Genomic DNA, 27,848 nt, shown 5'->3' on the forward strand with positions numbered 1-27,848 from the left:
ATGGCAAGCCAGCCTTGGCGATTGGCATCTCAAATAGCCAATAGCAACGCTCAGCGGCTTCGCTCGGGGACGGAGAGCGTCAGTGGGAAAGGCCCTCTTGGAGGAGTCCCGGAGGACAGAATTTTCTTTCGTGTTGTTGCCTAGAGTTTGTCCCAGCGGAGCGGTGGCTTGAAGTCTTCAGAGGCTTTTGAGAAGCCTGCTCCCGTCGCCGGGTATACTAGTGGTCTGAGACTATGGCAGGTTGCACGGAACAAGGCGGCAGAAACTACATTTCCCAGCATCTCAGGGAGCAGGGCATCCCAGCGCACCACTAGAGGCCAGGAACTACAAATCCCAGCATACTATGCGCTCAGTCTTTTTAACTTAGGCTCCAGTGTGCCGAGCAGTGTGCGCATATGTGGACTCCTATGGGGTTGGTTTCTGAATCCTGTTACTTGAAACCCAGCAGGAAGATCCACTTTTACCCCGGAGACATGACAGCCCACCGACAGTTAACTTCTGTTTACATGGAACTCAGGAGTCTGCAAATCATGGTAAGACTGCAAACAACTAACAAAACCACAGATTAAGCCATGAGACATAATAGAACAAAATGACTTCCTCAAATAATGCAAATTTATTAGTCTGGGGTGCATTTTTTTTTAAACTTGTTTTGTAGGGTTTATGTTACATTTCTGCTTTGGACTGGGAGAGCTAAAGATTGTATACTCAATGTCAGTACAGGTCGAGTTAAAAGAATTTGTCAATCCAATCTCTATCTTTTGTTTTTAAATATGAGGAAATAGAGGCCAGTGAGGCAGAGACTGGCCACAGAGCACAGCAAGTTGACACAGTTAAAATCTGGCTGTATGTCTACTGACCTGCCGTGTAGTATCTACACTACTCTAGGGAGGTGATATTTTTAGAAGCATGACAATGTGATTGTTTTTCTCCCTAATGAACAGTTTTCCCAACTAGTGTTGAAACACTCAGAGACTATTGGGGGATTTCCTGAAAGGAGCTAGTGTGACAGTTCTTTATCTTCTGTCTAGATAGATCTTGCTATTTTGACTTCCTTTTTTTTTTTTTTTTTTTTTTTTTTTTTTTTTTTTTTTTTGACATTCAAGTTGACTAAATCCCAACCCCAGTGATTTTTTTTTTTTTTTTTTTTTTTTTTTTTTTAGAAAGTAGGTAAAGTTGGTTTAACCCTCTGTTTCCTTGGAGATGCCCATGTCCTTCCCCAATCCTTTTTTCCTGTTCTGGTTCCCACTTCACCCATTTGACCACTCATCCATTTTTGTTTGTTTGTTTGTTTGTTTTTCTTCCAAGTAATTCGGCAAACCTCGTTTTTGGTTTGGTTTTGATCAGGTACTGAGTTCAGTGAAAGATGTGCCACTGATATTTGGAAGATACATAACTGCTCTGGGAGATAAGGAGATTCAAGATGGAGTTGATGAGTGTCATAAAAGAAAAGGCATCAGAATGCCACAGAGGATTACTTCTTGGCCTTTTTAGTCAGGTGGAGAATGCCTTAGAGATTCTGGTGAAGTGATTTTGCCAGCTAGCAAAACTTCATGGTGGAAGTGGCACGTTAACTTGAAGCAGTGGTTCTCAAACTGTGGGTCCAAAATCCCTTTGGCAAACCTCTACCTCCAAAAATAATTTACATTATGATTCGTACAGTAGAAACATTACAGTTACGGAGTAGCGATGAAATTACTTTTATGGTTGGGGGTCACCACAACGTGAAGAACTGTATTAAAGGGTAAAAGCATTAGGAAGGTCGAGAACCTCTGACTTAAAGGTCGAGATTTTCCCTCGTTAGGATTTTTTATTTCCTGAGTAATCTTTGTTAATGAGATGTGTTGAACATTGGGTGAGAGAAGATATACACACCCATCAGTACCACCCAAATCATGAAGCAGAACATTCCCAGCACCCACTATGTCCTTTCCCAGCCAGTGATGAATCCTCCGGTCTGGAGGTAATCAACCTGATTCCTGGTTTTCTGGCAATGTAGATATTTTATCTGTATTTGAATTTGTATGTGGATTTCACTTGATTATGCAGTATGTACAATATATGTCTGCCATGTGTTTGTACCATTTTTTTCAGTTGTGTGTATAATCACAGTTCATATCTTAGAAAGCTGATGGGGATCTGAGTTTTATTAACAGACCCATTATGAAGTGGGCATTCCTCTTGTGTGCTTTCTTTTGTGGACACGTTGCACGGATTCTAGGAAAAGAGTTGTTAGCCTTGTAGAATATATGTATGGTCAGTGATAGTAGATATATTATAGTAGGTTTTCAAAGGGACGGTAGAACTGAGGCTTTTGCCTGCTGCGTTGGGAAGTCCTAGTTGCTGCTTATTCTCGTTAACCCTGGGTATTTGTCATGTCTTTTTGATTTTAGTCATTCTAGATAAATGTGATATTTCATTAACGTATGTGTAGTAGCTATTCCTGGTTGTCAACTTGACTGTATCTGGAATGAACTACAATTCAGAATTGGAAAGCTCACCTTTGATCCTGATCTTGAGGTTGGGAGATACAAGTTTCTGACCTGGATCTTGGTATGGAGATCTTGAGGCAAAGTGATGGTGAATCCCAGGAGCCTAAGGCAAGGAGATCTCTGAGTTCAAGGTTATCTGGGACAAAGCAAGTCCCAGATCCAGGCACGGTGGTACACACCTTTAATCTGGGACACAACTTCTGCTGGAAACCTATATAAGGACATTGGAAGAAGGAAGAGTCTCTTTTTTTGCCTGCCTGCCTACCTTTGGGACTGAGCCACCCTAGATCCTTGGACTTTCATTCACAGCTGCTGCTGATCATTGTTGGAGAGTTGGACTACAGACTGTAAGTCATCAACCAATTCTCTTACTATCTAGAGACGACCCATGAGTTCTGTGACTCTAGAGAACCCTAAGACAGTATGCATTTCTATTTTTGTGATGCTGTCCACCTTAACTGCCTATTTGAATGGCCTTTTTGTCAACGTGCCTGCTTAAGTCTTTTGCCCACTTTTTGAAATTGGTGTTTGTCTTCCTACTGATTTGTAGTTCTTTATGTACCGATTCCTTTTTCTGACATACGTTGCAAATATGTTTTCCAAGGGTGTGGCATGTCTTCATCTCTTACTTGTGTCTCTTGAAATGGAAATTAATCTTTTTTTGTTGTTGTATCATCAGTGTTGGGGATGGAACCCAGAACCTTGCCTATGCTAGGTTTTACCATGCCACTACATCCCATCCCCAGTACAGATCTTAAAAAGTTTTAGATTTATTTATTTTATGCACATGAGAGTTATGCTTGCATGTGTGTATGTATACCTTATGTGTGCTTGGTTTTCTTGGAAGTCAGAAGAGGGTGTCAGATACCTTGGAACTGGAGTTATGGATGGTTGTAAACAGCTGTGAGCATGCTGGGAACTGAACCCAGATGTTCAACTTAACTGCTGCACCATCTTTCTAGTTCCATTTCGCTTATTTATTTATTTATTTATTTATTTATTTATTTATTTATTTATTTATTTATTTATTCTTTTTGTTTTTTTTGCAAGACAGGGTTTCCCTGTGTAGCCTTGGCAGTTCTGGAACTCACTCTGCAGTCCAGGCTGGCCTCGAACTCATATCTGCCTGTCTCTGCCTCCTAAGTGCTGGGTTCAAAGGTGAGCACCTGGCCAGAAATGATCAATTTTAATATATTAATAAAACCTTAGGGTTTGGGATTTAGTTCAGTGGTAGAGCACTTGCCTAGCAAGCGCAAGGCCCTGGGTTCGGTCCCCAGCCCTGAAAAAAAGAAAAAAAACCTTAATCTGCTCTTCTCTTTGAATTTAAGGAACCATTGAGTGTATGATTAATAGAATTTTTACAGGAAAATAGAGAAGGACGTTGTTTTGTTTTTTTTCATTTTTGTAAACAGCTGGGAGGAGGGAGAGTAGAGAAATCCTGCCTGTGTCTGCCTTCCAAGTCCTGGGATTAAAGATGTGTACACCACCACTTGGCCTAAGAGATGTTATTTAAATACTTATTTATTTCATGCGTACACACGCTTTGCTTGCACGTATGACTGTCACCATGTGCATGTCTGGTGTCTGGAGAGGCCAGAAGAAGGTCCCAGATTTCCTGGAACTGGAGTTACAGATGTTGTGAGCTGCTATGTGGGTGCTGGGATTTGAACCTAGGTATTCTAGAAGAGCAGCCAGCGCTTTCACTACAGCCCCTAGATGCTAATTAAAAAAAAAATGAATTGTTTAATGCTAGTCTCCTTCATTTTAAGTAAAAAGGCCTTTTCCCATGTCTTCAGGATCTTAAAGCCTGTGGCATACACTCTGAAGAAATCTGCTTAATTATTTAAATTCTTAGCAGCTCTTTGCTATCTTCCCAGGGTACAGATGCAATGCCATGAAAGACATTTTGCTTACCGAACCATTGTTGGCCCAACTCAACTGCTTAATTTTTTTTAATTAAGAAATTTTTATGTATATGCGTGTTTGCCTGCATGTATGTTTGTGTACATATGTGTATGGTGCCAGAAAGTCAGAAAGATGGTGTTGGATCCCCTGGAACTAGATTTACGGACAGTTGAAAGCCACCATGTGGGTGCTGTGAATCAAACTCAGGTTCTCTGAATGCTCTTAACTTCTGAGCCACTTCTCTAGGCCCAACAACTGCTTAAAAATTTAAAGAAAGATGTACTTATTTTTAATGTGTATGTGTGTGCTTGAGTGTATGTATGTGTGTGCATCATGTGAATGCTATGTATGAGGGGGTCAGAAGGCAGCATTGAATTTCTCTGAAACCGGACTTCCAGATGAGTCTGAGCTGCCCTCTGGCTGCTGAGAACATAACCCAAGTCCTCTGTGGGCTGTCCAGGCTCTTAACTGCTGAGCCATCTCTCCAGCCTCCACCTGTATATACAGTTACAGAATAGTGCTTAATAATATCATCTTTGGCTTCAGAGAGCCTGGATTCTAACATTGCCACTTATTGACTTAGACTGTTAGCCTTAGTTAGCATACCTGGAAACTGAGACTATTTTATACAGGTCATAGTTTTATAAGAACCTGACAAGATGAATATATGGACACCTGTTACATAGAAAAGTAGTTCACTGAGTAGTGTTGTCTTTACGCTTACTGTTTTTCAGAAGCCCAAGGGAGCCGTAGTTGCCTGAGGGCACACTTGTAGGGAAAGTGCAGCCAAAGGGGTGGGTTTTTGTTTAGTGATGATGATGGCTATTTGGGCCCTAGAATCAACTGGGGCACATTCCTTTCTTCAGGCCTCCAGTTTTACTTGCCTTGCCTCCCAGTTTCGGGGCTGCAACCTTGAGGGGACCTTTTCCCTCCTCAGCCTCAATTTAAGTGGGACGTGGCGAAAGCAGAGCGGGAACATTTTGTAGGCGGAACTTGAATGCAGCAGTGGGAGGCTTCCGGGGGAACAGCACCAGTGACGGGTCGGCGGAGACAGAAAAGTGCGGGACGCCGGGCCGATCATGGAAGCTTGACAACCTGCAGGCAGGCTCTGGGAGGCCGAGACATCGGCGAAGAGAACAGAGAGTCGGCGGGGACAGGTAGGGGAGGGCAAGAGGGCAGGCCGCGCTGGTCTTGGCTGGACTTCCAGCTTCGTTCCGGCAAGCGTTCCTAAGAAAGCAGATGGCCACGCCGCCCCGCCCCCGTTGCAGTACGACTGGAGGCTCCTTACTCTGTGCTGGTGACCACCAGTCCCGACATCCACTCTAGCTGGCTACTGTCACATTCCACGAGTTGGCAGCCCACGGCCTGCCCCTTCCGGTAGAGGCTAGCTCCTTTGACCCTTTTTGGTCCTTCAGAATAGCGTCCTCCGGAGATGGGAATTCATCTCCACGCCGTCCCTACCCATCTCCTTGAGGAGCCTCCCATTTCAGAAAAAATAGTTGATCGTCATCTTATTCTATCCACTCTTTATCGCCACATGCTTTGCTCTTGAAGTTGAGATCTTCTCCCCATCTCATCCGCATCTCCTTCCCACCCTGCTTCTTCTGCTTAGTATCTTGGCCGAGAATCACATCTGTCTTTTTAGTTGTGTCTGCTTGGGGTGGGAGACCAGGTTTTATTCCTCCTTTTCTAACTTAGTCTTTTCTCCTGTCTTCTCCTCACCTGTCTATCTCTCTTTTCCTCCTCCTCCTATTCCTCAGCTTTATTTTTATCCCCCACAGAACCCTTTGTTTTCTAGCACTTCATTTTTTCTGTTTCTGACAGGACCTTCTTAAGTAACCGTAAGTGAGGCAATATACTTAACTTTTCCTAATATCCTGAAAGGGCTGTGCACAACTCCACAGGAAAACAGTGTCTTTTGCACCAAACTATTCTTTGACAATTTTTTTTTTTTTTGCCTCATTCACTCACACACCCCTTTTCTTTCATTTTGTCATACTCTTCAGTGTCTTATCAGTTTTGGAAGACAGCTCTTATGTGGGATTCTTTTAGAGTCCATACACATTCAGCATTTATTTGTATTACACAACTTAGCAACTCTTCTGTACCTAATATCTTGAAGATGATAGTACAATACCTGCGTGGGGGATTGGAGAGATGGTTCTGCAGTTAAGAGCATGGGCTACTCTTCTAAAGGACCCGAGTTTGATTCCTACACTTGATCTTAGCCAAAAGGCCGAGAAGCGATCCGAGTTTGATTCCTAACACCCACATGATAGTTGCAACCATCTGTAACTCCAGTATCTGGGGACCTGACGCCCTCTCTGGCTTCCTTAGGCACCAGTACAAACGTGTATATACATGCAGACAAAATGCCCTCATAGATAAAATTAATTATAAGACAATATCTGTATTATTTCCTTATATCCTGTTATGACGATTTTGTACAAGTTTTGGAGTCATGTTAAAATGTCTGAATTATCAGAAGTTCAAATAGATGCATTTCCTGACTTAAACAGAATTATTTTCTAGATTTGAATTGTAATTGCCTACATTTGTAAACAGTTTTACCATTTTCCTTTGCTGAAATGATGTTTAATTTCATTACTGGGCAACCTAGTGCCTTGTATAATCTGCTAAGCATCTCTTTATTGTGGAGCCTTCAAGATGGAGTTTTTGATTAAATGAAGTGTGGCTCTTGTCTTCACTCTGTTTCTGATGTGTGCTTGTCTGTAGGTGGAATTCTAATGACACAAAAATTGCCTCTGTGCATGGGCAGTATTCCTTGTCCCTTAACCCAACCCTGCAAGTGACATAGATACACAATATACATAAAGAAACTCCTTTGTGTCCTGGCCAGCTTTATGGACTTAGAAGGTGATACTTCTGAGGTGACAGATAGGGGAGTATATTTTAGAATTCAGGACAGAATATCTTTAACTCCAGGTTGAATTCTGTCTATTTCACAAAGTGGCTATTGTATCTCAATTCAGGAGTTTTTTGTTTGTTTGTTTGTTGTTTTTTTGTTTTTTTTATTTATTTTATTTATTTTTGTTAAGATTTTGAGGTTAAAGTGTCCTTGTGTCTGAACCAGCTTAAATTCACACTTTAGAAAGGAGAAGGTAGTAGATGACTGACCGATTTTCCTTTTGGACAGATCTCAAGACCAGAGAATGGCAGGTGAACAGAAACCCTCAAGTAACCTCTTGGAGCAGTTTATTTTATTAGCCAAAGGCACCAGCGGCTCAGCCCTCACCACTCTCATAAGCCAGGTACTGGAGGCTCCTGGAGTTTATGTTTTTGGAGAACTACTGGAGTTGGCCAATGTTCAGGAGGTAAGAATAGTTTTCAGTTTCCTCTATCTTCTCTATGCTAGCAGCTTTTGATTCTCCAGGTTTCCAGTGAATTTCAACACTGAAGCCTTGTGGATTTGTTTAGTATCCTGTAAATGGATAGATGGGGATTGGTGGGCCAGGGGAGGAGATCAAGGATAATGTCTTAGAGTTCTTTTATTCAGTGTTCCCCTTGAACTTGGATCAATTACATGGAGTTGTTAGCTGTCCCAAAGATAGTAGGAAAGTCTGAATGATCTTGATACAAAATAATGTTCTAAGTGTTTGATGTTACAGTCAGCTTTTGGTCATTGTACATTGGTAACCAGGTGGAACAAAGAGATGCAAAGCAATTTATGTATGCTTCTCGACCTGGCTTGTCACTTTAGACACTTGAGTTTTCTTTATTTGTTTTGAGAAGATTGCAGACATATATATGCACTGGAGGGAGTTCTCAGGTGATTTCAGTGTATTGGTGGGACAGGCTCTCTTCCTTTTGCCATCACAGGCTTCTGTCTGTATAGGATGGTACTGTCTGTATGCTTGACCACTATCCACTGATGTAGGCCCAGGTTTTCTTAAGTCATCTGTAGATGCTGCCCTGGTGTTCTTGGTCTGCATTTAGGATGTGGTTGGCATCTGTTGGGTGGTTCACCTTCATAGCTACAATGACATGATTGCCATCATCATTCTCAGCCAGTTTTAACCTGAGGTGTGGGCTCAGGTTAATGGGCTCAGTACTTGTATGTATGTCTGCTTATTTCTCTTGATTGGGAAACTAGAGTTCCTGTGACCACCTTACACATAACATAGCTCATCTTCTTATGATGCCCAAAGATGGGAATGGAGGCACTTAAAAATTTTGGGGTCTGGGGACAGGTGGGGACAGGATCTTGTCTGTGTTGTGGCCTTAAGCTTAGTATGTAGCTGAAAATGACGTCAAACTTCAGTCTTCCTGTCTTTCCAGTTCTAGGATTATAGGCATGGATTATAGGACTATAGGATTAAAACTACCACACCTGGCTTTATTAGGTGTTGCTGATTGAACCTGGGGCTTCATGCACACATGGTAGGCAAGCACTGTACCAGTGAGCCACATTCTCAGTCAGCCTGATTTTCATTTCATTTATTTTTATTTTTATTATTTTTATTTTTAAAGATTTGTTTTATGTATATGAGTACACTGTCACTGTCTTCAGACACACCAGAAAAGGGTGCCAGATCTCATTACAGATGGTTGTGAGCCACCAGGCGGTTGCTGGGAATTGAACTCAGGACTCTGGAAGAGCAGTCGGTGCTCACTGAGCCATCCCTCCGGCCCCCTGATCTTTATTTTGTTAATTGTAAGTTTTTAATTCAGTTTCACGCCTGCTTGTTGCACGGAGGCCTGTGGTGGTGAGGCCTGCTGTACTTGCCATTATTTCTTTGAGCTGAGGAACCTGACTCATAGCAGACTTTCAGGAAAAATTCAGTAATCCTTTGGGGAAAATTTATGAATTAGGCTTTTTTTTTTCGAGATTGAGTCTCATGTTTCCTAGGTTGGCTTTGATCCTGTTTCTCCTGCCGCCGCCTACCATCTGCTGGGATTACAGCACAGTGTGCCACTGTGCTTGGTGAGGCTCATTTTCCATCAGAAAAGATAATCAGTATTTCTTCAGACGCGAGAAAAGTCTGGATGAACACAACATGCTGAGTAGTGTTTGTGATTGTTGAAGATTGGCTAAAAGGAAGTGGATGAAAGCAAGCTGGCAAGGCCTTCCTGACTTAGGCAGCCAGAGAACTGTGCAGTGTTTACACGAGAGAAAATAGTCCACTCCAGCTAACTGTAATTATCTGTGTGAAAAGTGGGGGCTGGCCTCAGTGGTCTACTGAAACCTTTCACTCTGATCCCAGGACTCGAGGGAAGCTCACGCTAACTTGGGAGGGAAGCTTGAGGTATATAAGGATGCTAACACAACTCGCATTGGTGTTGACTGGTGCTTAGCCAATCACCTTTATCTGTGTGCAGTTTGTTTTTCCTGTTTTGAGTGAGGAATAAGCTAGTTGCTTTTCAGTGTTCTGAAATTATGGGTTTAGTTATTGGGACTTTTTAAAGATAGCTAAAATTGAACATGTTGTTCCTATTTTCTTTATGAAGTTTGGTAAGTTGGAAGAAGAGTTGTGTGTATGTGTTACTGAGGATTGAACGCACGGTCTTCTGTATGCCAAGCAGGTGCTATTCCACTGAACTATGTCTAAGCCCTCTTTGTACTTTTATTTTGAGACAGGGTCTTTCTAAGTTTCCCAAGCTGGTTTTGTGCCTCTTCTGTAGCTCAGACTGGACTTGGGCTAGGGATTCCATGGCTTCACAAGTAGCAGGGATTACTGGCCTGTGTAGTGTGACTCAGTTGCTCTTTGAATTTTTTCCTATTGATGTCTTTTTCATCAGTATCAAAGAAGTAATTTAATGAACATTTTTATTTGACTCAGGCTGATAATTCTGTTACAGTATTGCTTTTCTGTCACACCTTACATTGTGCTAATATTTCCAGGTTTTATAGTTCATATATAGTACCAAAACTTGGAACTAGCCATACAGTTTGTTCAGATGTGATTGATAGTAGGTGTTAACATATTAAGTTTAGGGTTGACAAGAAGGCTGAGAGACTAAAGGTGCCATATCAGCTCGATGACCAGAGTTTGATCTTCAGAGAACCTTCATAAAGGTGGAAGAAGAAAACGGACTTCACAGAGTTGTCTGTGACTCTTCTACACATGTTCACTACATACAGGAGCACACATACACATATACACGCATTCTGTAACAACAATAAAACAAATAAGCAAAAATCATATAGAGTTGGTATATAGTCAGGATCACACACTTGTTTTCTTGTTAGAGACAGGAGTCTTTTCAAGTAGTCTAAGCTGGTTTTGAACTCAGTATGTAGCTGAGGATGGCTTTGAACTCCTGATCCTTGTGTATCCACCTCCTGAGGAATTACAGGCATGAGCCACCATGCCCAGTTTATGCAGTGCTGGGACTGAACCTAGCTCTAAATGCAGGCTCTGCAAGATTCTCCCAGCCATCAGTATTTGTTCTAAGGCAGGGGAGGTCTGAAAAAAACTTGAACTGCCTCTTTGTGGTGGAGTGAACTGAAAGCAAAGGGACAGGGAGAGAGGGAAGGGGGGAAGCTCCTTGAGCATCTTGTATGTTGTGCAAAATGTCTTCCTGAGGAAGGAAGGTTCACTTTTGAACTTAAATAATCCTTTAAGTTTTTCTCCAAGAATCAGAGTTGAAAAGAGCCTTAGAGACTACCTAATCAAATAATACAGAAAAAATGGCCATGACATCTCTGGCATTTGGTCACATGTCCTCCATTAGAATATCATTGTGGTTGGCAGAAATTTGTTGTGTGGTGAACTGAACGTTTCTTCCCTCAGCTTGCAGAAGGAGCTAATGCTGCATATTTGCAGTTGCTGAACCTGTTTGCCTATGGTACATACCCGGATTACATAGGTGAGTTGGGTAAGATCCTTTAGAAAGAAGACTTGTCTTAACTGATGGAGCTGTTTTTAGGGTGGTTGGGGTTTGGGTTATAATGCGTGGGTGTGGGCAGGATAGCCAGGTGTTGACTTGACTGTATCTTTACCTTCTGTGCTCTGAAGGTAACTTTATAAAAGGATTTCCCTGATAACTGTTTAATTTACTGGGTGTAAAATAGCGAGTGTATGTGCGTGCGCGCGCACACACATGCATCTATGAACAGAGCCCTTGTTTATTTCCCAGATTAGTGCCTTGAGAACTAGTGTTTGTAGAGCACTCAACTAGCAAAGTAATTTGGTGGTTTTAAAAAATTGAGACAGGTCGTACTATGTAGCCCTGGCCAGCATGGACCTGACAGAGTGGTTCCTGCCTCTGCCTCCTAAGTGCTGGAAATAAAGGCATACTTCACCACACTGTCAGTTCAGTGCCTTAAGCTTTATCAGAACTTTATTGTTTTGAGGCGTGGTGGTGAGATGGCTCAGCAGATACAGGCACCATTTGAAATGAAGCCTCCCTGACAACTTGAGTTCAATCCCTGGGATCCACATGGTAGAAAGAGAACTGACTCCTGCAGGTTGTCCCTTGAGCTCTACAATGCATGTTGTGTTACGTAAACACACACACACACACACACACACACACACACACACACACACACACACACACACCCTTTTTTTTATTGTTTTGCTTTGCTTTATTGACTGGGTTATGTATAGCATAGGCTGGTCTTGAAGTCAAAACTTCTCTGCTTTCTTTCTTTATTTTTGAGTGCTGAGATTATAAAGATGACCTACCATGCTCAACTTGAATGTTACCAAAATAAGATGGCCATGTCAAAGAAAATTAGAAAGGAATAAAACAGACCATGGCGTTGTTATTGGATATGATACTAGGTGTTCCCCCTTATCCTCATGTTTCATGTTGTGTAGATGTGATTAGATTGTGTATGCAGTTCATAGCTTGCCTTCCCAGGCCAGAAAATATTTCCAGTCCATATTTTCAAAGTTTATCACTTCTAAGTCAGTCTTGCTGTGTTACTGAGGCTGACTTCCAACTCTGTGTGCTCCTGTCCCCACCTTCCAGTGTCTCATCTTACAGATCCGTCATAGCTCTACTCATCCTTACTATTTCTTAAAGAACACTGTACCGCTGAGCTACATTCTTAGCCCATTTGAACGTCTTTACTTCTCTTAGTTTTTGTTAAAGTTTTTCATACAGTATATTTTAATCATATTCTTTTCTTTCCTTCAACTTCTCCCAGATCCTTCTCATCTACACCCTTAACTTTATGTTTTGATCTCTCTCTCAAAAAGAAAACAATGAAAATCAAAAACAAAGTAAAAACCAAAATCAAAACAAAGTAAAACGCTCACAAAACCCACAGAGTCCATTCTGTGTTGCTTTGCTTCTCCTGTGCACGGAACCTGTCCAGGATGGTTGATAGACTATACCCAGTGACCTCCATTGGAGAAAACTCATTGTCCCTTTCCCAGCAGGTTTCAGTCACAAGTAACTTCTTGCTTAGGGGCATGACCTTGTGTCCATTTCCCCTCCCTGTGCTGGGATTTTAACCTGTGCAGGTTTCGTGTGTGCTGTCCCAGTCTGTGAGTTCAGTTGTCTATTGGATTGGTTCTGTTATATCCGGATGACACTGTTTCCTTGGAGGACCACTTCTGGCTCTAAAAATCTTTCCACTTTGCTGCTGCTCCTGGTGGCGGCGGCAGCGGCGGCGCACACCTTTAATCCCAGCACTTGTGGGGATCTCCAAGTTTGAGGTCAGTCTAATCTACAGGGTGAGTTCCAGGATAGCCAGGGCTACACAGAGAAAACCTATCTTGAAAAACAAAAGAACAAAAAAAGTCTTTCTACCTCCTCTTCTACACAGATCCCTGAGCCTTGAGGGAAGGAGTTTGATGAAGACATGCTCTTTAGGGTTGGGTTCCCCAAAGTCTCTCCTCTGTACGTTGTCCTGTTGCGGCTCTCTGTTAGTCACCATCTCCTGCATGGAGCTCCTCTGATGAAGACATTGAATCTGATATCAGGGAACTGACTCTGAAACGTTGTTCTCTGACCTCCACATCCATATGCACAGTACAGCATGAGTGTGCTCACACTCACATTGTATACACCTGCACAAATATAGTAAATATTCAGAAACAGTAAATAACTGGGAGTGAGTTACTCGCATATCCAAATGTTACCTTTCTTTCTAATTCATTTTTCTTAGTTTCATTCCCCCCCCCTCCCCCCTGCCTTATAGTATAACAGTGGCCTGGTCCTCAGGGCTTCCTCTTCTGCTTCCTTGCCATTTCATCCTATCTCACACAATCTGGGTTGCTGTCAGAGTGGACAGTTTGCCACTTCCGGGTACATGACGTTTCTTTGCCCTGGTCTTTGTTTTGCAGTCTGGAGGCAGAGTCTGCCTGTGTTAAGAGTCTAGCTCTGCTTATACTAGTTGTTGTGCAGATTAAATGATCATGTGTACCTCAGTTTCCCTATCTGTAAAGTGAGAGTAATTATACAAGTCTCTCTTTAGGCTAAATATTTTCAGAATTTAGAATTTTGAGGACTTTCAAAGGTAACATGGGGCTGGAGAGATAGCAGATACATGCTGCTTTTGCAAAGGACTGGAGTTCAGTTCCCAGAACCACATCAGGCAGCTCAATACCGTCTATAACTCCAGTCTAATGCTGGAGTCTAATGCTTCTGGCCTCTGAGGGTACCTGTACACATGTGCAGATGCCCACATAGACAAACCCACAAGATTGAAAACAATAAAGGATGTTTTTAAAGAAAGTAATGTGGTATCTGTACCTTCCTATGTAACATGCAAATGGGATACAGGCAATTGTTGAAGTTAAATAGAGCCATAATTTTTCCACAAAGCAAGTGAATATTCACAATAGGATAAAAACAACTACCCTCACTTGAAGTAGGAATTGCCACTTGATGCATTTCAGCATAATACTTAGGGGAAGCAGGCCTACCACACAGGCTGGTGGCATTCTGTATGGCATTAGGCAGAGTGGCAGCTTTGTGCAGAGCAATTGGGAAATTTGTTTGTTTTGTTTTGAGATGGTCTTGTTCTCTAGCTTACTTGCCTTAAATTCAGATTTGCCCCACTCTGCTTCCCAAGTGCCACCACACCCAGGTGGATCTCAGGGTTCAAAGCCTTTCTGATCTGTAGAATGAGTTCCAGGACAGCCAGGGCTACTCAAAGACACCGTCTTGAACAATAAACAGACAAATCGAGGTTTTTGGAGTCCAGAATTATGGTTAAGAGGTTGAGGACACTTGAGATCTGTATGGTGAGTAGCAGTGTAGGTGAGCTGCATGTGTATGTAGGAGTTATGGTTATGGTTATCCTGTGATCACTGATGCCAGCACTGAAAATTTTGCTCATCCTCAGGGTTCATCTCAAGCTCTTCTTCCATGAATCCTTTTTGTTTTTTTGTATCTGCCAATTGAGATTTTGTTTATTTGCTCTCTTTTTTCTGTCCCTTTTTCTTTTTTTTCTTCCTTTCGCCCTTTTCTTTTTGTCTTCCTTGCCCTCTACCTGTCTGTTCTGGTAGTTTTACCTTTGCATTTATAGCTATTACAACATCTGATTGTAAGATTGAGGCTGGGCATGGTGGGTTACACCTTTAATTCTAGCATTTGAGAGGCAGAGGAAAAGCAGATGGATGAGGAGTTCAAGGTCACCCTGTAGTACATAAGACCCTTTGTCAACCCCTTTAGCAACAAGTATTCAAACCAAACCAGCCCTGATGACAGGCCTATGATTATCAACTTGTGTCACTCCACTTAGTGGGTGCTCTTGGAGTTGTGTGGTACAGCCCCTGTCAAAGCCCAGAGTCTTTTTTTTTTTTTAAAAAGATTTATTTATTCTATATGAGTACACTGTAACTGTCTTCAGACACACCAGGAGAGTACATCAGATCTCATTACAGATGGTTGTGAGCCACCATGTGGTTGCTGGGAATTGAACTCAGGACCTCTGGAAGAGCAGTCAGTGCTCCTAACCCCTGAGCCATCTCTCCAGCCCAAAGCCCAGAGTCTTATTCATCCTTGATTCCTGTATAACATGTGTGCACTGCACCCACCATGCTCAATGAGGTATGCTGAACTTAATTGAGCTTCACAAGGGACACCAACAGTATCCCATTAAGATAGTTGGCCGTGTTGTTTTGTTTGCCTTGCTTTGACACTAAACTCTGCTTTCTGGAAGCATCCGGTCTTCCAGAGAGGGCAGGGCTGCTGATGGAGGGTGGTCCAGTGAGCAGGTGCACAGTCACGACAGTGATCTAGTAGTAGATTCGTGGGGGAGTCGCGTTTATCATAAAAATAAATCCTAATTTTATTTTGTGTCTTGATTTTTGTGGTGGGTGGGACTGAGCAGCCAACAAGGAGAGCCTGCCAGAACTGAGTGCAGCCCAGCAGAACAAGCTGAAGCATCTTACCATCGTGAGTTTGGCATCAAGAATGAAGGTACTGTTTCAAACCTTTCTTGTCTTCTCTGAACGTAGCTCAGGTGTCTCGTCGGCATCAAGGAAAGAACGTGTAACTTGTCTTCTCCAAAGTGCTTGAAATGTACTTGGCAGATAGAAGTAATTAAAATGTGTGGACAGTCACTCCCCATTCCGTTTTGGGAAAGAAAGCCCAGCAGTGATTGATTGATTCAGCAGTCTCTGTTCTGGCATGCTGAGGAACTTCATGCCGGGAAAGCACTTTGCCATATTAGAGGGGCCTGCTATTTAAATGCTTAAAAGAATAAAAAAGATGTATTTCATGTATATGGGTATACTGTTGCTGTGGCTGTCTTCAGACACACCAGAAGAGGGCATCGGGTGCCCTTTGCAAATGGTTGGTTGTGAGCCATCTCTCCAGCCCGAAACAAAGTTTCTGATTCAATGGTTTTTAAAGATGCATCTTTTTACCTGGTTGTGGTGGCGCACACCTTTCATCCCAGCACTCAGGAGGCAGAAGCAGGTGGACCCTGTAAGTTTGAGGCCAGGCTGGTCTACAGAGTTAAGTCCATATATCTTCATACATGCAGCCAGGGTCTCCTTTTGACTGTTTTTGTTATGGCGATACAGACTCTATGTATTCACAGACTATTCTAACTCACTGTGTAGCACAGGTTGACCTCACAGTCATGGCCGACCTACCTCAGCCTCCCACATGAGGGTTGCAGGTGTATCACACCACACCTGTGAGAAGTAAGGCTTCTTTCAGCTGGTTAGCAACTTCCAGAATCCCCTAGTGCACAAGTAATTATACTCAAGTAGGAGGAAAGACGCGCTGCGTTGGGTCGGGTGGACTTTTACTTATTTGTGATATGGGGGATTGAACTCCAGGCTTGTACTTGTTGGAGAAATACCCTTTATCCCTGAGCCACAACCTCTAGCCCAGGAAGGTAACTTTCTAATCTTTGTGATTTTTCAGGGTTAATTGTATTTTTTTTTTTTTTTTTTTTTGGCCTCATCTGCTCACTTCGTTTTTATTTAATTTCATATGCTAACATTAGGCCCTAATGTGTAAGATTCCCGCAACACACCTGCAGGTTCTGAGCCCAGCTGATTTGGAAGAAGCCTTCAGCCAGTAGCTTACAGCTTTTAACAGAGAGGGGCCAGACTCCACTGATTCGTAGTTGGTTTGGCTTCACTTCTTCCTTACCTGTGTCTGTTTTTATGAGAATATGCCTTTAAAAAGTTTGCATCTCTCTGTGATTAAGAGTTGTATGTTTGGGTTGGGGATTTAGCTCAGTGGTAGAGCGCTTGCCTAGCAAACGCAAGGCCCTGGGTTCGGTCCCCAGCTCCGAAAAAAAGAAAAAGAAGAAAAAAAAAAGAGTTGTATGTTTGTTCCTTGATTTTTAGTTGCTAATATACTGTTACCTGATCTAATCAAAAATTTCTGGTTGTCACCAAGAATTTCAGGTGGGAAGTTCCTTTCTCCCTCTTTTCCTCCTTTCCTCCCTCTTGCTTGTTCTGGAGATTAAACTTGGGGATTGGAACTCAGTGCCTCACGTGTACTTGTGTGGAGCGCCACCACTGTGCTGCACCCGTGGTCTGAATCAACCCTATTTTCTTGGGGAATGGGAAGACCAGGACCTTTTTCTCTTTCTTTTTTTTTTTTTTTTTTTTCCGGAGCTGGGGACTGAACCCAGGGCCTTGCACTTGTTAGGCAAGTGCTCTACCACTGAGCTAAATCCCCAACCCCCCTTTTTCTCTTTCTAATCATGGTCTTCTCAATCTTGGTAGAGTAGGAAGATTGTTTTGTTCTTTTGTTTTGTTATCGTTTAATACTCACCTACCACCCTTGAAATTGCTGTTTTCCTCTGCTCCCCTCTGTGCTCACGTTCTTTCCTGTGCTTCTGTTTACATAGTCAGTTTATTTCTAAACTAGAACTGACAGCTCAGGGTTTGTAGAATGTAGGTTTAATAATGCTCTGTTCTTGTTAGTCATTGGTTCAGGGCTGTTGTTGGAGATTTGATATTGGTCGCAAAGGTTTGAGAAACAAGCACAAACTTCAGGATAACCTGTGATTGGTGGTGGTGGTTGTTGTTGTTGTTGTTGTTGTGTGTGTATGTGTGTGTGTGTGTGTGTTCGTTCGTTCGTTCGTTCTGTTTTGTTTTGCCATGCCTCTTCTGGGTAAACTATTCAGTGTTAGTGTTTGAGGCTTGAACAATTCACAGTTCAGCATTTTATGTGAAGTCCAGAAGGTGGCAGTGTAGCACATACTGAGTATTTCTCTTTCCTGTGGAAGAATGTTTAACATCTATCTGTAAGAGTGTGGGTGTGGCAGCTGAGAGCTGGGTGAAGTCTAGGACTTGAGACTAGAAAGTTACCTCCTTTGGTGCTGTGGGATCTTGTTGGGTGTCATAGGTTCCACAGTTTACCTGTCTCTTTTTATCTCAGATATTGGTGATTACCACTAGTCTGCATTGCTTAAGCACAGAGAGACAGTTCTTGCCTGTGTGGGTAATACTTGGATTTCTTTTTTCAATGCTTGCCAAGTGGTTTTAGAACTGTCATATGACCTATCCACAGTGTATCCCCTACTCTGTGCTGCTGAAGGACCTGGAGATGAGGAATCTCCGGGAACTAGAAGACCTTATCATTGAGGCTGTCTACACTGACATCATCCAGGGCAAGCTGGACCAGCGAAACCAGCTCCTGGAAGTGGATTTCTGCATTGGCCGTGACATCCAGAAGAAAGATATCAATAATATTGTCAAGACCTTGCATGAATGGTGAGACTGGGAGATGGAGGGAGTGTCTAGTATGTCCTTTGGGCCTCTCTGCAGCACTGTGATCTTGAGAAGTGAGCTTGAGGTAGTCCAAGCTGGGGTCTTTGGACACTGAGACAGACTGGGGCTGCATTGGTGGTTACATCTGTGTGGCATTAGGAAACCTGGAAGGGTTCCTGGTGCCTGCCTTGTGAAGTTGACTTTAAATGTAGCTGGGCTGTAAAATGTTCATGTGGGGGCTGGAGAGATGGCTCAGCGGTTAAGAGCACCCGACTACTCTTCCAGAGGTCCTGAGTTCAATTCTCAGCAACCACATGGTGGCTCACAACCATCTGTAAAGAGATCTGATGCCCTCTTCTGGTGTGTCTGAAGACAGCTACAGTGTACTTATATATAATAAATGAATAAATCTTTAAAAAAAAAAATGTTCAGGTGGAGTTACAGGTCGAGTCTCTGCATTCTGGCTGTGTGGCACCAAATCGCAGCTTCTAAACATATCTCCTTATCCTCCCGTCCAATGAATAAATGAATTTAGTAAAAAGAACGGAGACTTTTTAGTATATTATTTTAGTGGGATTTGATGCTTGCAAAAGTGGTTACGTGTTCTGTAAGGATTTAATGAGCTATGTAAGTGATTTGGGGCTATGAAACCAGAGCTTAGGGAAGTGTGAGGAAGCTTTGAGGGAGAGCATTATTGAGAGTGGGGAGATTGTTCCCACATGGCCCTATGGCGTGCTGCATGGCATTCAGCAGACTGGGCAGCTTTGTGCTGAGAATTAGGGACACTTGCCTTTGTTGTTGTTTTTTCTCGAAACAGGCCTTGTTCTCTAACCCAGGCTTGCCTAGAACTAACTATAACTATGCATTCTAGGTTTGCCTCAAAGTCAAGATTTGTCCAACTGCCTTCCAAGTACCACTACACCCAGATTTTGTATACATAAAAAAATATAATACATACATATATAAAATAAGCATCTTGCTTACATGTATAGAAGTGCACTGTGTGTTTATCTAGTGCCCACAGGGGTCAGAGGAGGGCATCAGAGTCCCTGGAACTGGAGTTATGGGTGATCGTGAGCTAGTGTGTGGGTGTCGGAAGCTGAACTTGGGTCCTGTATAAGAGCAACAAACATTCTAACCACTGAGCCATCTCTTCAGCCACCAGAAGAGAGTCTCAGAGCTCCTACTTATATGTTAGAAGGGGACTGGAAAGTAAAAACACAGCAAAATATTGGACATATTGAATAGTAGTGGACAGTGTGTAAATTTTCATTATATTGCTTTTCAAAAACTTATTTTTTGAGACAGGATTTCATTTTGTAGACCTGGCTGGTGTCTGGCTGGTTTGTAGGCTAGCTGTGAACTCAAGAGATCTGTCTGCATATCTGCCTCTGCTTCCTGAGTGCCGGGATTAAAGGCGTGTGTCACTAAGCCCAGTGAGAAGTGCTTGTTAACTAGGAAATAACTTCAAATTCCGAGGAAAAGGCAATCTGTAAAATAGAACATTTACTTTTTCTTTTGTAGAAAGGGATCAAGTCTGTGTTACTTGTAGTTAGTCCCTCCTTCGGTCTTAGTCTGTAAAAGTGTTTCTTATGGACTGCAAGGATGGAAATTAGAGCTGTATTCCAAGAAATTGCCCACAATCTGCAGCTGCTGTGTCCTTGGCCTGTGTTCCATATTTAGATGACTTGGTTTGGAAGGAGGGAGGGGACTGACATGACCACCTGGCAGAGGAAGTCCCATAAAGTGCTGGAAGGATCTGAGAGGGAGATTCCTGAGCCTGCAGGAGCCTGCAGGAGCCTGCAGGAGCCTGCAGGAGCCTGCTTCCACCTCACTGTAGCTCAGGGCTGGGTTTTCTGTTGCAGGTGTGACGGCTGTGAGGCAGTTCTCCTGGGCATTGAGCAGCAAGTTCTGAGAGCCAACCAGTACAAAGAGAACCACCACCGGACTCAGCAGCAGGTGGAAGCCGAGGTAACTAGAAACGGAGCATTTGTTCCCCTCCTTAGGGTGGCCTAGGAATTAGCTTGCAGCGTCTTTGTCTCGCTTTGCTGTAAATTTACCAGGTAAACACGCCTCGGGGTTAGTACTGGAGTTTACAGAGAACGAGCGGGCTGAGAGTGTAGAATGCAGTTAGTACTGGAGTTTACCAGAGAACGAGCAGGCTGAGAGTGTAGGATGCAGTTAGTACTGGAGTTTACAGAGAACGAGCAGGCTGAGAGTGTAGAATGCAGTTAGTACTGGAGTTTACAGAGAACGAGCGGGCTGAGAGTGTAGAATGCAGTTAGTTCTGGAGTTTACAGAGAACGAGCAGGCTGAGAGTGTAGAATGCAGTTAGTACTGGAGTTTACAGAGAACGAGCGGGCTGAGAGTGTAGAATGCAGTTAGTACTGGAGTTTACAGAGAACGAGCGGGCCGAGAGTGTAGGATGCAGTTAGTACTGGAGTTTACCAGAGAACGAGCAGGCTGAGAGTGTAGAATGCAGTTAGTACTGGAGTTTACAGAGAACGAGTGGGCTGAGAGTGTAGGATGCAGTTAGTACTGGAGTTTACAGAGAACGAGCGGGCTGAGAGTGTAGGATGCATGCATCTTCAGTGTGCGTACTGTGTTGCAGCTGCTGAGGGAAAGAAATGTTGGTGCTGTGTTTTAAAAATAGAAGGGAACTGGAGAGATGGCTCAGCGGCGAAGCGGACTTACTGCTTTTACAGAGGACTTAGGTTTGGCTCTCAGGCAGCTCACAACCACCTGAAACTCCAGTTTCCAGGGTCCAGCACCACCTTCTGGCCTCCATGGGCTCTTACATGCACATGTACACAGATGTACATTCAGGCAAACACACATACACTTAAATAAAGTATCAAAAACTATTAAAATTTGAAATGTGAGGAAAGGGACAGGTCACCCCTGTCATACCAGTTAAAATAATACATCACCTACTGGCCCTCTAGAAAACGTAGAACAGACTGATGTAGGCAGAGAGGGCAGGATTCAGGGCTTTGTCATTGTGGAACCACGAACAGGTGCTCATGTCCCTGCCGTACTTGAGGGTTTACTGCATGCTCACCTGAGCACAATGCATCTCTCCAGAGGTGATTGTCATACCCTCCTGTGTTGTTGCTTCTGTTATGCTTGGCCCACATTATAGCCATTTTCTCAGTTGAATAAGTAAGATACATTTTTTTCCCCATTTGTCTTTAAATTACATTGTTGTTCTCGGAGGGGAGAAACTTGATGTTTTCCTTCCAAGTCTCAGAACAACAATTTTCTGGTGAGTTGTGCCTTCCAGAGCCTCCCTCTGAGTTCAGTCAGCCCTATGACAAACTGCCTGAGAATTCTCTCGTATTAGCCTTTTATAGAGAAACATTATTTAAGTATCGTTGCATGTACCTGGGGAGACATAATACATAGCCTTCCCAGGCTTGGCTGTGCCTCTGAGCAGGTATCTGGAGGGAAGGGAATGATGGCTTGCAGCACCACAAAGCCCCTTTCATTACATTTGCTTTTGGAATCGATTTTTCTTTATATTTGAATGTGCCTGTGTCTGGTGTTTTGTGGGATGTTAATATATAGCTATTGTTACACATTCACAAAATAGGCTGTGTTCCACCCCACTTCGGTAATAGAACAAGAGTGTTATTTTTTTTTTATTGTGTAGAAAATCCCTCAGGAATTAAGCTGTTACAGTGTGCTAAAACCATGTCTCCTGGGTACCTCAGAGAGCAATTCTTATCATCTCTCCCATCTCTGTAGCATTTCCTGTGGGCCTGATTTCTGTTTGCTTGTTTTGCTTTTGCTTATTTTTCAAAATTCAGCCCAGGCCCAAGCAGACTTCAAGGCTTTCAACCCTCCCACCTCAGCCTCTGGAGTGCTGGGACTGTCTTACCTCTCAGCGTACCTGTCTGTCCCCTATACCTGCCCTGTCTTCTCCCCGTCTCCTCCCCAAAGGCACCTTCCTACCCTGGGGAGCTCTCGTGTCCCTTGCTTGTCTTAGGGTCTCTAATATTGCCAGGGCACAGGTTTGTTAACAGGCGCAGCCCACTGGAATGTTCTGGGCCCTATGCTTTGAAGATAACCCTAGGTAATTTGGGTGAGGGAGCTGGGGCAGAAATAGCCTATAGGTCAGTCCTTTGAGGAAGGAAGTCAGAAGGGCCCTGGTCAGATTTATGTGAAAGAAGACACATTTGTGGGAATACTTGTTATCAAATGGATGGTAGGTGGGGGTGTGACTAGATACCTTCAAATCTTTGAAGCTAAAATGGGTTTGACTGTTAGACCTGCCTGGGTCCTAGATGTGGGTATCTACATTCAACCCTGTACTACCTGGCAGAAACACTAATTGTCATTGTCTGTCTTTCTGTCTGTGGTCTGTCTGTCTCTCAGTGTGTGTCTGGGTGCATGGGTCTGTAGGTTCATGTGGATGCCAGAGAACTACCTCAGGTGTCATTCCTTGGTACTCTACTTTTTTTTGAAACTGGGTCTCTCATTGGCCTGGACCTCTCCAAGTCGTCTTGGAGGGATCTGCCTGTGTGCCACCAAACACTGGGATTATACATGTATTCTTTGCTTGGCATTGTGTATGAGATCAGGTTCAGGTCTTTGTGCTCGCATGGTAAGCACTTTGCTGACTGTGCTATTCGCTTAGCTTACTAGTTGTTTTTTTAAAAAGCAGAGTTCTGGCGTTTATTAAAAGACGACTTATTTATTTATTTAGCACGGTTTCATTATGTTGTCCTGGCTAGCCTAGAACTTGCTGTGTAGACCAGGCTGGCCCTGAACTCACAGAGAGCTTCCTGCCCCTGTCTCCCAGTATATGCCACTGTGGTTGGCTAAAGACATTTAAACAAGAATTTTTTTACTTTTTTTTCTTTTGATTTTTCTAGACAGGGTTTTTCTGTTTAGTGTTGGTGTCCTGGAATTCAATCTGTACATCAGGCTGGCCTCGAACTCATAGAAATCCACCGGCTCCTGCCTTGCAAGTGCTGGGATTGAAGGCGTGCTTGGCTTACTTTATTTTATTTATGTGTCTGTTTGAGTCTATGCCACATGTATTGGGTGCCTGAGGAGTCCAGAAGAGGATGTCAGATCCCTTCCCACTATGGGAGGTTGTGAGTTGGCATATGTGGGTACTGGGAACTGAACTGGGTTTCTCTGCAAGATCAAAAACTGCTTTTAACTGCTGAGCTGTCTCTTCAGTTCCAATCTAAAGAAACTTTTGAACATCAGTAAAATCTATCCCCAAATCTATCACAAAAACCTGAAAAACATTGAAACATTTGAGGTTCAAGTCATTTAAGATACTGGATGGTCAGACTGCACAATGATACTGATTCAGTACCAAACATGCATCTGTTTTGATCTGGAAGCTCCCTGGAAGAGCATGTCCCTTATAGGGAAGGATGCTCCCACTCATGCAGCGGTAAATAGTTCTGGTACCAAAACACTAGTTCTTAAACTCCAAAACGTGGGCTGGGGAGGTTGCTCTGCCACAGGTGAGAGCTTACTGCTCTTCCAGAGGACTCAGTTCACAGCACCCTGGGTGGCTCCTAACCACCTATAACTCAAGCTCCAGGGAACCAATGCTCTCTTCTGGCCTCTGGAGCCATTTTTCCAGCTCCTAGTTCCATGTTTTTGCTAAACTCATTTCCATTTATCCATGAGCAACCTGTTTGTCTTCCTCTGGGCTTTTGAATATCATTTCAGATTTTGTTGCAGAGGACTTGGGCTCCTCTGGGTGGTCCTTATACTTAGAACAGGACTCAGTGAGTTTCAGGTATGAACAGGTAGGTCATACAAGTTTTGTTTCTCCCTCCAGGTTAGCAACATTAAGAAGACACTCAAAGCAACAGCGTCCTCCTCAGCTCAGGAAATGGAGCAGCAGCTGGCTGAACGGGAGTGTCCCCCCCATACTGAGCAGAGGCAACCCACTAAGAAGATGTCCAAAGTGAAAGGTCTGGTCTCCAGCCGCCACTAGGGCCGGCTGGGGCAGCTGGCACTCAGCAGGCCTGGGTCAGGTGGGAGGGGACACCCAGGGCCTATTTCCTCCCCTCTCTAACTGCAGTGAGTTCCAGATCTGCCCGCCCCTCACCAGTACCTCCCCATCCATTGGTACCATTTCGGAAAATGATTGCTCCTCCCTTGCCTCCTTTCCTAGTTGTTCCCTTCAGACTCAGGGGCTCAACGGATGCCATCCTAACAGGGTCCAACACTGCCTGGCTTCCCTGCAGGGTCCTTGTCTCTGGGATGGGCTACCTCCCTCCCAGTTGTTCTTTTGCCCCTGTCATTTTGTCAGGCTGGTCCTAAGCTGGAGGCAGTTTCCCCAGCCCCGAGGGATGACTGTGGAGGTGGCTCCTCTCTGAGTGAAGAGGGGGCCTTGCTTCTCCAGCCCCATGTACCACAGTACCCACAATGGTGCAAGTGTCTCTAGCCAGGTAGCCACATTGTTTCCCTCTCCTGCCTTACCCCTGTTGGCAGTGCCAGTGCAGGCCATGGAGGGATGTGGTGCTGGGCTATGTTTACTAAACCTTTGGGTTTTCAGCCTCTTAAGCCCAGCCAGGATCTCTCATCGAGTTGGGGCACTAGGCTGACTAACCTCTGGTGTCTGATACCAGTGGGGGTGCTTGGGTCTGTGGCGGCAGAAGGAGTTTCTCCTAGCTTGGTGTCCTCTGCTGGCTGCTCTTCCTGCTGCCTCTGACCGCTCAGCCTTGATTTGGCATTTAGGCTGCCCACTGCCCACTGGGATTGTCTGGCAACATTTGCTCTCCCAAGATCTTTCATGCCTCCTGGCTGCCCCTGGGGTAGGAGTGGTGGTGCCGAAGCCCCTCAGACTGGTGAAGGACCATTGCTGCTTCTTTCTCCTTCCCACCCCTCCTTGGCTGGCAACCCAGAACCCTCTGATGACATCATACTCCACTCCTGGCCAGAGAAAAGGACTTGACTAGACTTTCTGAACTTGAACAGTTTCAGGTTATATTTTAATTTTTTTTTGTACAGGTTGATTCTAATACATTTCAACATGCTTTTTTCTCCCTTTGTGTCAATATTTGTTATAGTCTAATCGCCGGTGTGTGTGTGTGTATGTAGGTGGGGGGATTATATGCGTGGGGAGTATGGGGTAGGGGGGTGGTGGGTGGTTGGGGTGGAGGGTAGGGGTGTGTGTGTGTATGTGTGTGTATGGTGTGTGTGGGGGTGTGTGTGTGTGTTTGTGGGTGTATGTGTGTGTGTGTGGGGGGGCTGTGTCTGTGTGTGTGTATGTATGTATGTGTGTGTGTGTGTGGGGGCTGTGTCTGTGTGTGTGTATTTTGTTTCCTAAGGGGAGATGGAAGACCTGTACTGATTTAAACCTCATTGAGCTTGAAAAAGCACATTTTAGGAAAAAAGAAAAAGAGAAATGTAGATTTGACGTATGCGATTGTGGAATGTGAGGTTGTACAGCTGGTGGGTTTAGAGGGCAGTAGTTCTGGTGGTTCAGGAAATGTGATGCTATTTTAGTGCATGGGTAAAATGGGTTGATCCAGTGTTAAAGAATTCTTGTTTTCCTTTCATGCTGCCTAACTCTAGGTTCAGTTTGATTCCCTAAGTTTGTTTGATGAGTCCCCAGATCAATCACATGCTCTGTGGAAGAGTGCTTCTGTTATTAAATAAATGTGGCACTCCCTACACTCCATCCTCACTGAGGTTCATTACTAAGGCCTTGGAGGCATCTTGGGGATGAAGCTCAAGCCCACATTGATTTCACTACCGATCATTGTGAGTATTGATATTTCCAATAGAATATACTTTGGGTAAGTTTGGTAAACAAATACTTCTCAAAACCCCTAAGAGATGTAGAACAGCTCCCAGCCTCATAGATATTTTTCCCACTGCTCTCCCTAGATGCCAGACAGGGACACACTGTGAGCAAGTTACTGTTCATCCTCTTTTCTCCAACTGGCAAGTTAATTTTATTTTTTTCCAAGGCAGTGTTTCTCTGTGTAGCCCTGGCTGTCCTGAAACTCACTCTAGACCAGGCTGGCCTCGAACCCAGAGATCTACCCAAGAGCATTGGCCAGGAAAACAGCTATATCTTACCTCCTTTGTTCTTACTGTGATGGGAGATTCTGTAAGAGTTCAGTTTCTCTCCCTGTGCTGATTTTTCTCCACCCACCATTTCTTTCATTTCTGCATCGTCCATCTCCAGTGCCTGTATGTGACAAAGAATCTTGTATCCCAGGGAGATCGTCTCTGGATCCAATGTCTCTTTTTAGCCACCAGCTTTTTCTGTTTTGAACAAGCAGGCTTCTTGACCCTTTCCTGCCTTTCCTCTCTGCTCCTCCTCCTCCTCAGGCTCTGCCTCTGGGCACCGCCTTCCTCCTCCTCTTGCTTTTCTCGTCCATCAAGGAGACCATTGGGCTCCGGCTTTCTGACCAGTTAGCACTGATGAGTGCTCTCTCAGCCAAGGCGCTGACACCCCCAGGCCTTTCCTGTGTTTCTCTGCCAGCTTTAAGTGTTCTGTGGGGATGTGTTAGTTGCTTTCTGTTTCTATGACAGAAAGTTGAGGTGATCGGAAGCTTCAGTAATGGTTCCTGGTCTCCATTGTTTCTGGCTGTGGAGGGCAGGGCATCATGGTGGAGCTGAACTGCTCATCTCTAGGCAGCTGTGGAGAAAATGAAAGGAAGGGCCTGGGACAAGATTTCCTGACCAGCCAGGCTCCATCTCATAGCAATCCCACTACCCTGGACCAAACCACAAGGACCAAACCTTTAGGGTGGCGAACACATTACAGATTCCAACTCTGACACAAAGCATTTTCTTCAGACTATGATATGTGCTTTCTAGGGTTCATTGTGACCTTCCGTTACTTTCCCATGTCCTCCATAGGTTGTGTGACTCACTCCCATGGCTCCAGTTTCACCTCTCACCCAGCCTTTCCATGGTTATTCAGTGTGAAAAACACAGCCAGTTGGCCATTTCCCCATGTGTTGTCAATAAGTGATGTTACCCGTCCAAGTTTCTTGTGGTTGCCATAACAAAAGACCTCAGGCCATGTGTCTTAAACAACAGAATCAATTTTCTCACAGTTCTGGAGGCTGCAAGTCCAAGGTCATTGTGTTGGCAAGATTGATTTCTCCGGAGGCCTGTGTCCTTTGTGTGCAGACGGTTGTCCTCATGTCTTCTCTGTCCTCACAGGACCTTTTCTCTGTGTATACAGAGCGAGTTCTTCCTTCATGATCTCATTTAACTCTTTCCTCCCCAAAGACTCCATTTTAAAATACACTCATAATAGGGGGAAGCCTTTAAAATTAATTTAGACACAACACAGTCCATAATAGTCGTTACCTGACTGAGAATTTGAGGTTTATCCTTAATG

General features: G+C 43.9%; 1 protein-coding gene across 2 annotated transcripts; it reads left to right on the plus strand.

Annotated features, from left to right (window-relative positions):
* Positions 1–349: 349 nt before the first annotated feature.
* On the plus strand, positions 350–25,528 carry Cops7b (COP9 signalosome subunit 7B). Of its 2 annotated transcripts, none has more exons than XM_032901534.1 (7): positions 350–533; positions 7,555–7,732; positions 11,153–11,228; positions 15,655–15,743; positions 18,306–18,508; positions 20,371–20,476; positions 24,315–25,528. In XM_032901534.1, the coding sequence occupies exons 2-7, from the start codon at positions 7,571–7,573 to the stop codon at positions 24,471–24,473; spliced, it is 795 nt and encodes a 264-aa protein (XP_032757425.1). In that variant the 5' UTR covers positions 350–533; positions 7,555–7,570; the 3' UTR covers positions 24,474–25,528. The 2 variants fall into 2 exon arrangements, with proteins under 2 accessions (XP_032757425.1, XP_032757423.1); XM_032901532.1 differs by lacking the exon at positions 350–533 and adding an exon at positions 5,445–5,554.
* The last annotated feature ends 2,320 nt before the right edge of the window (positions 25,529–27,848 follow it).

The sequence above is a fragment of the Rattus rattus genome, chromosome 4, assembly GCF_011064425.1.
Source record: "Rattus rattus isolate New Zealand chromosome 4, Rrattus_CSIRO_v1, whole genome shotgun sequence".
In the NCBI taxonomy this organism is placed as follows: domain Eukaryota; kingdom Metazoa; phylum Chordata; class Mammalia; order Rodentia; family Muridae; genus Rattus; species Rattus rattus.

Coding starts and splice junctions, on each gene's coding strand:
- Cops7b (XM_032901534.1), top strand. CDS start 7,571: ATGGCAGGTGAACAGAAACCCTCAAGTAACCTCTTGGAGCAGTTTATT. Junction 15,744..18,305: donor GTTTGGCATCAAGAATGAAG/GTACTGTTTCAA, acceptor ACCTATCCACAG/TGTATCCCCTACTCTGTGCT. Junction 18,509..20,370: donor GTCAAGACCTTGCATGAATG/GTGAGACTGGGA, acceptor TTTCTGTTGCAG/GTGTGACGGCTGTGAGGCAG.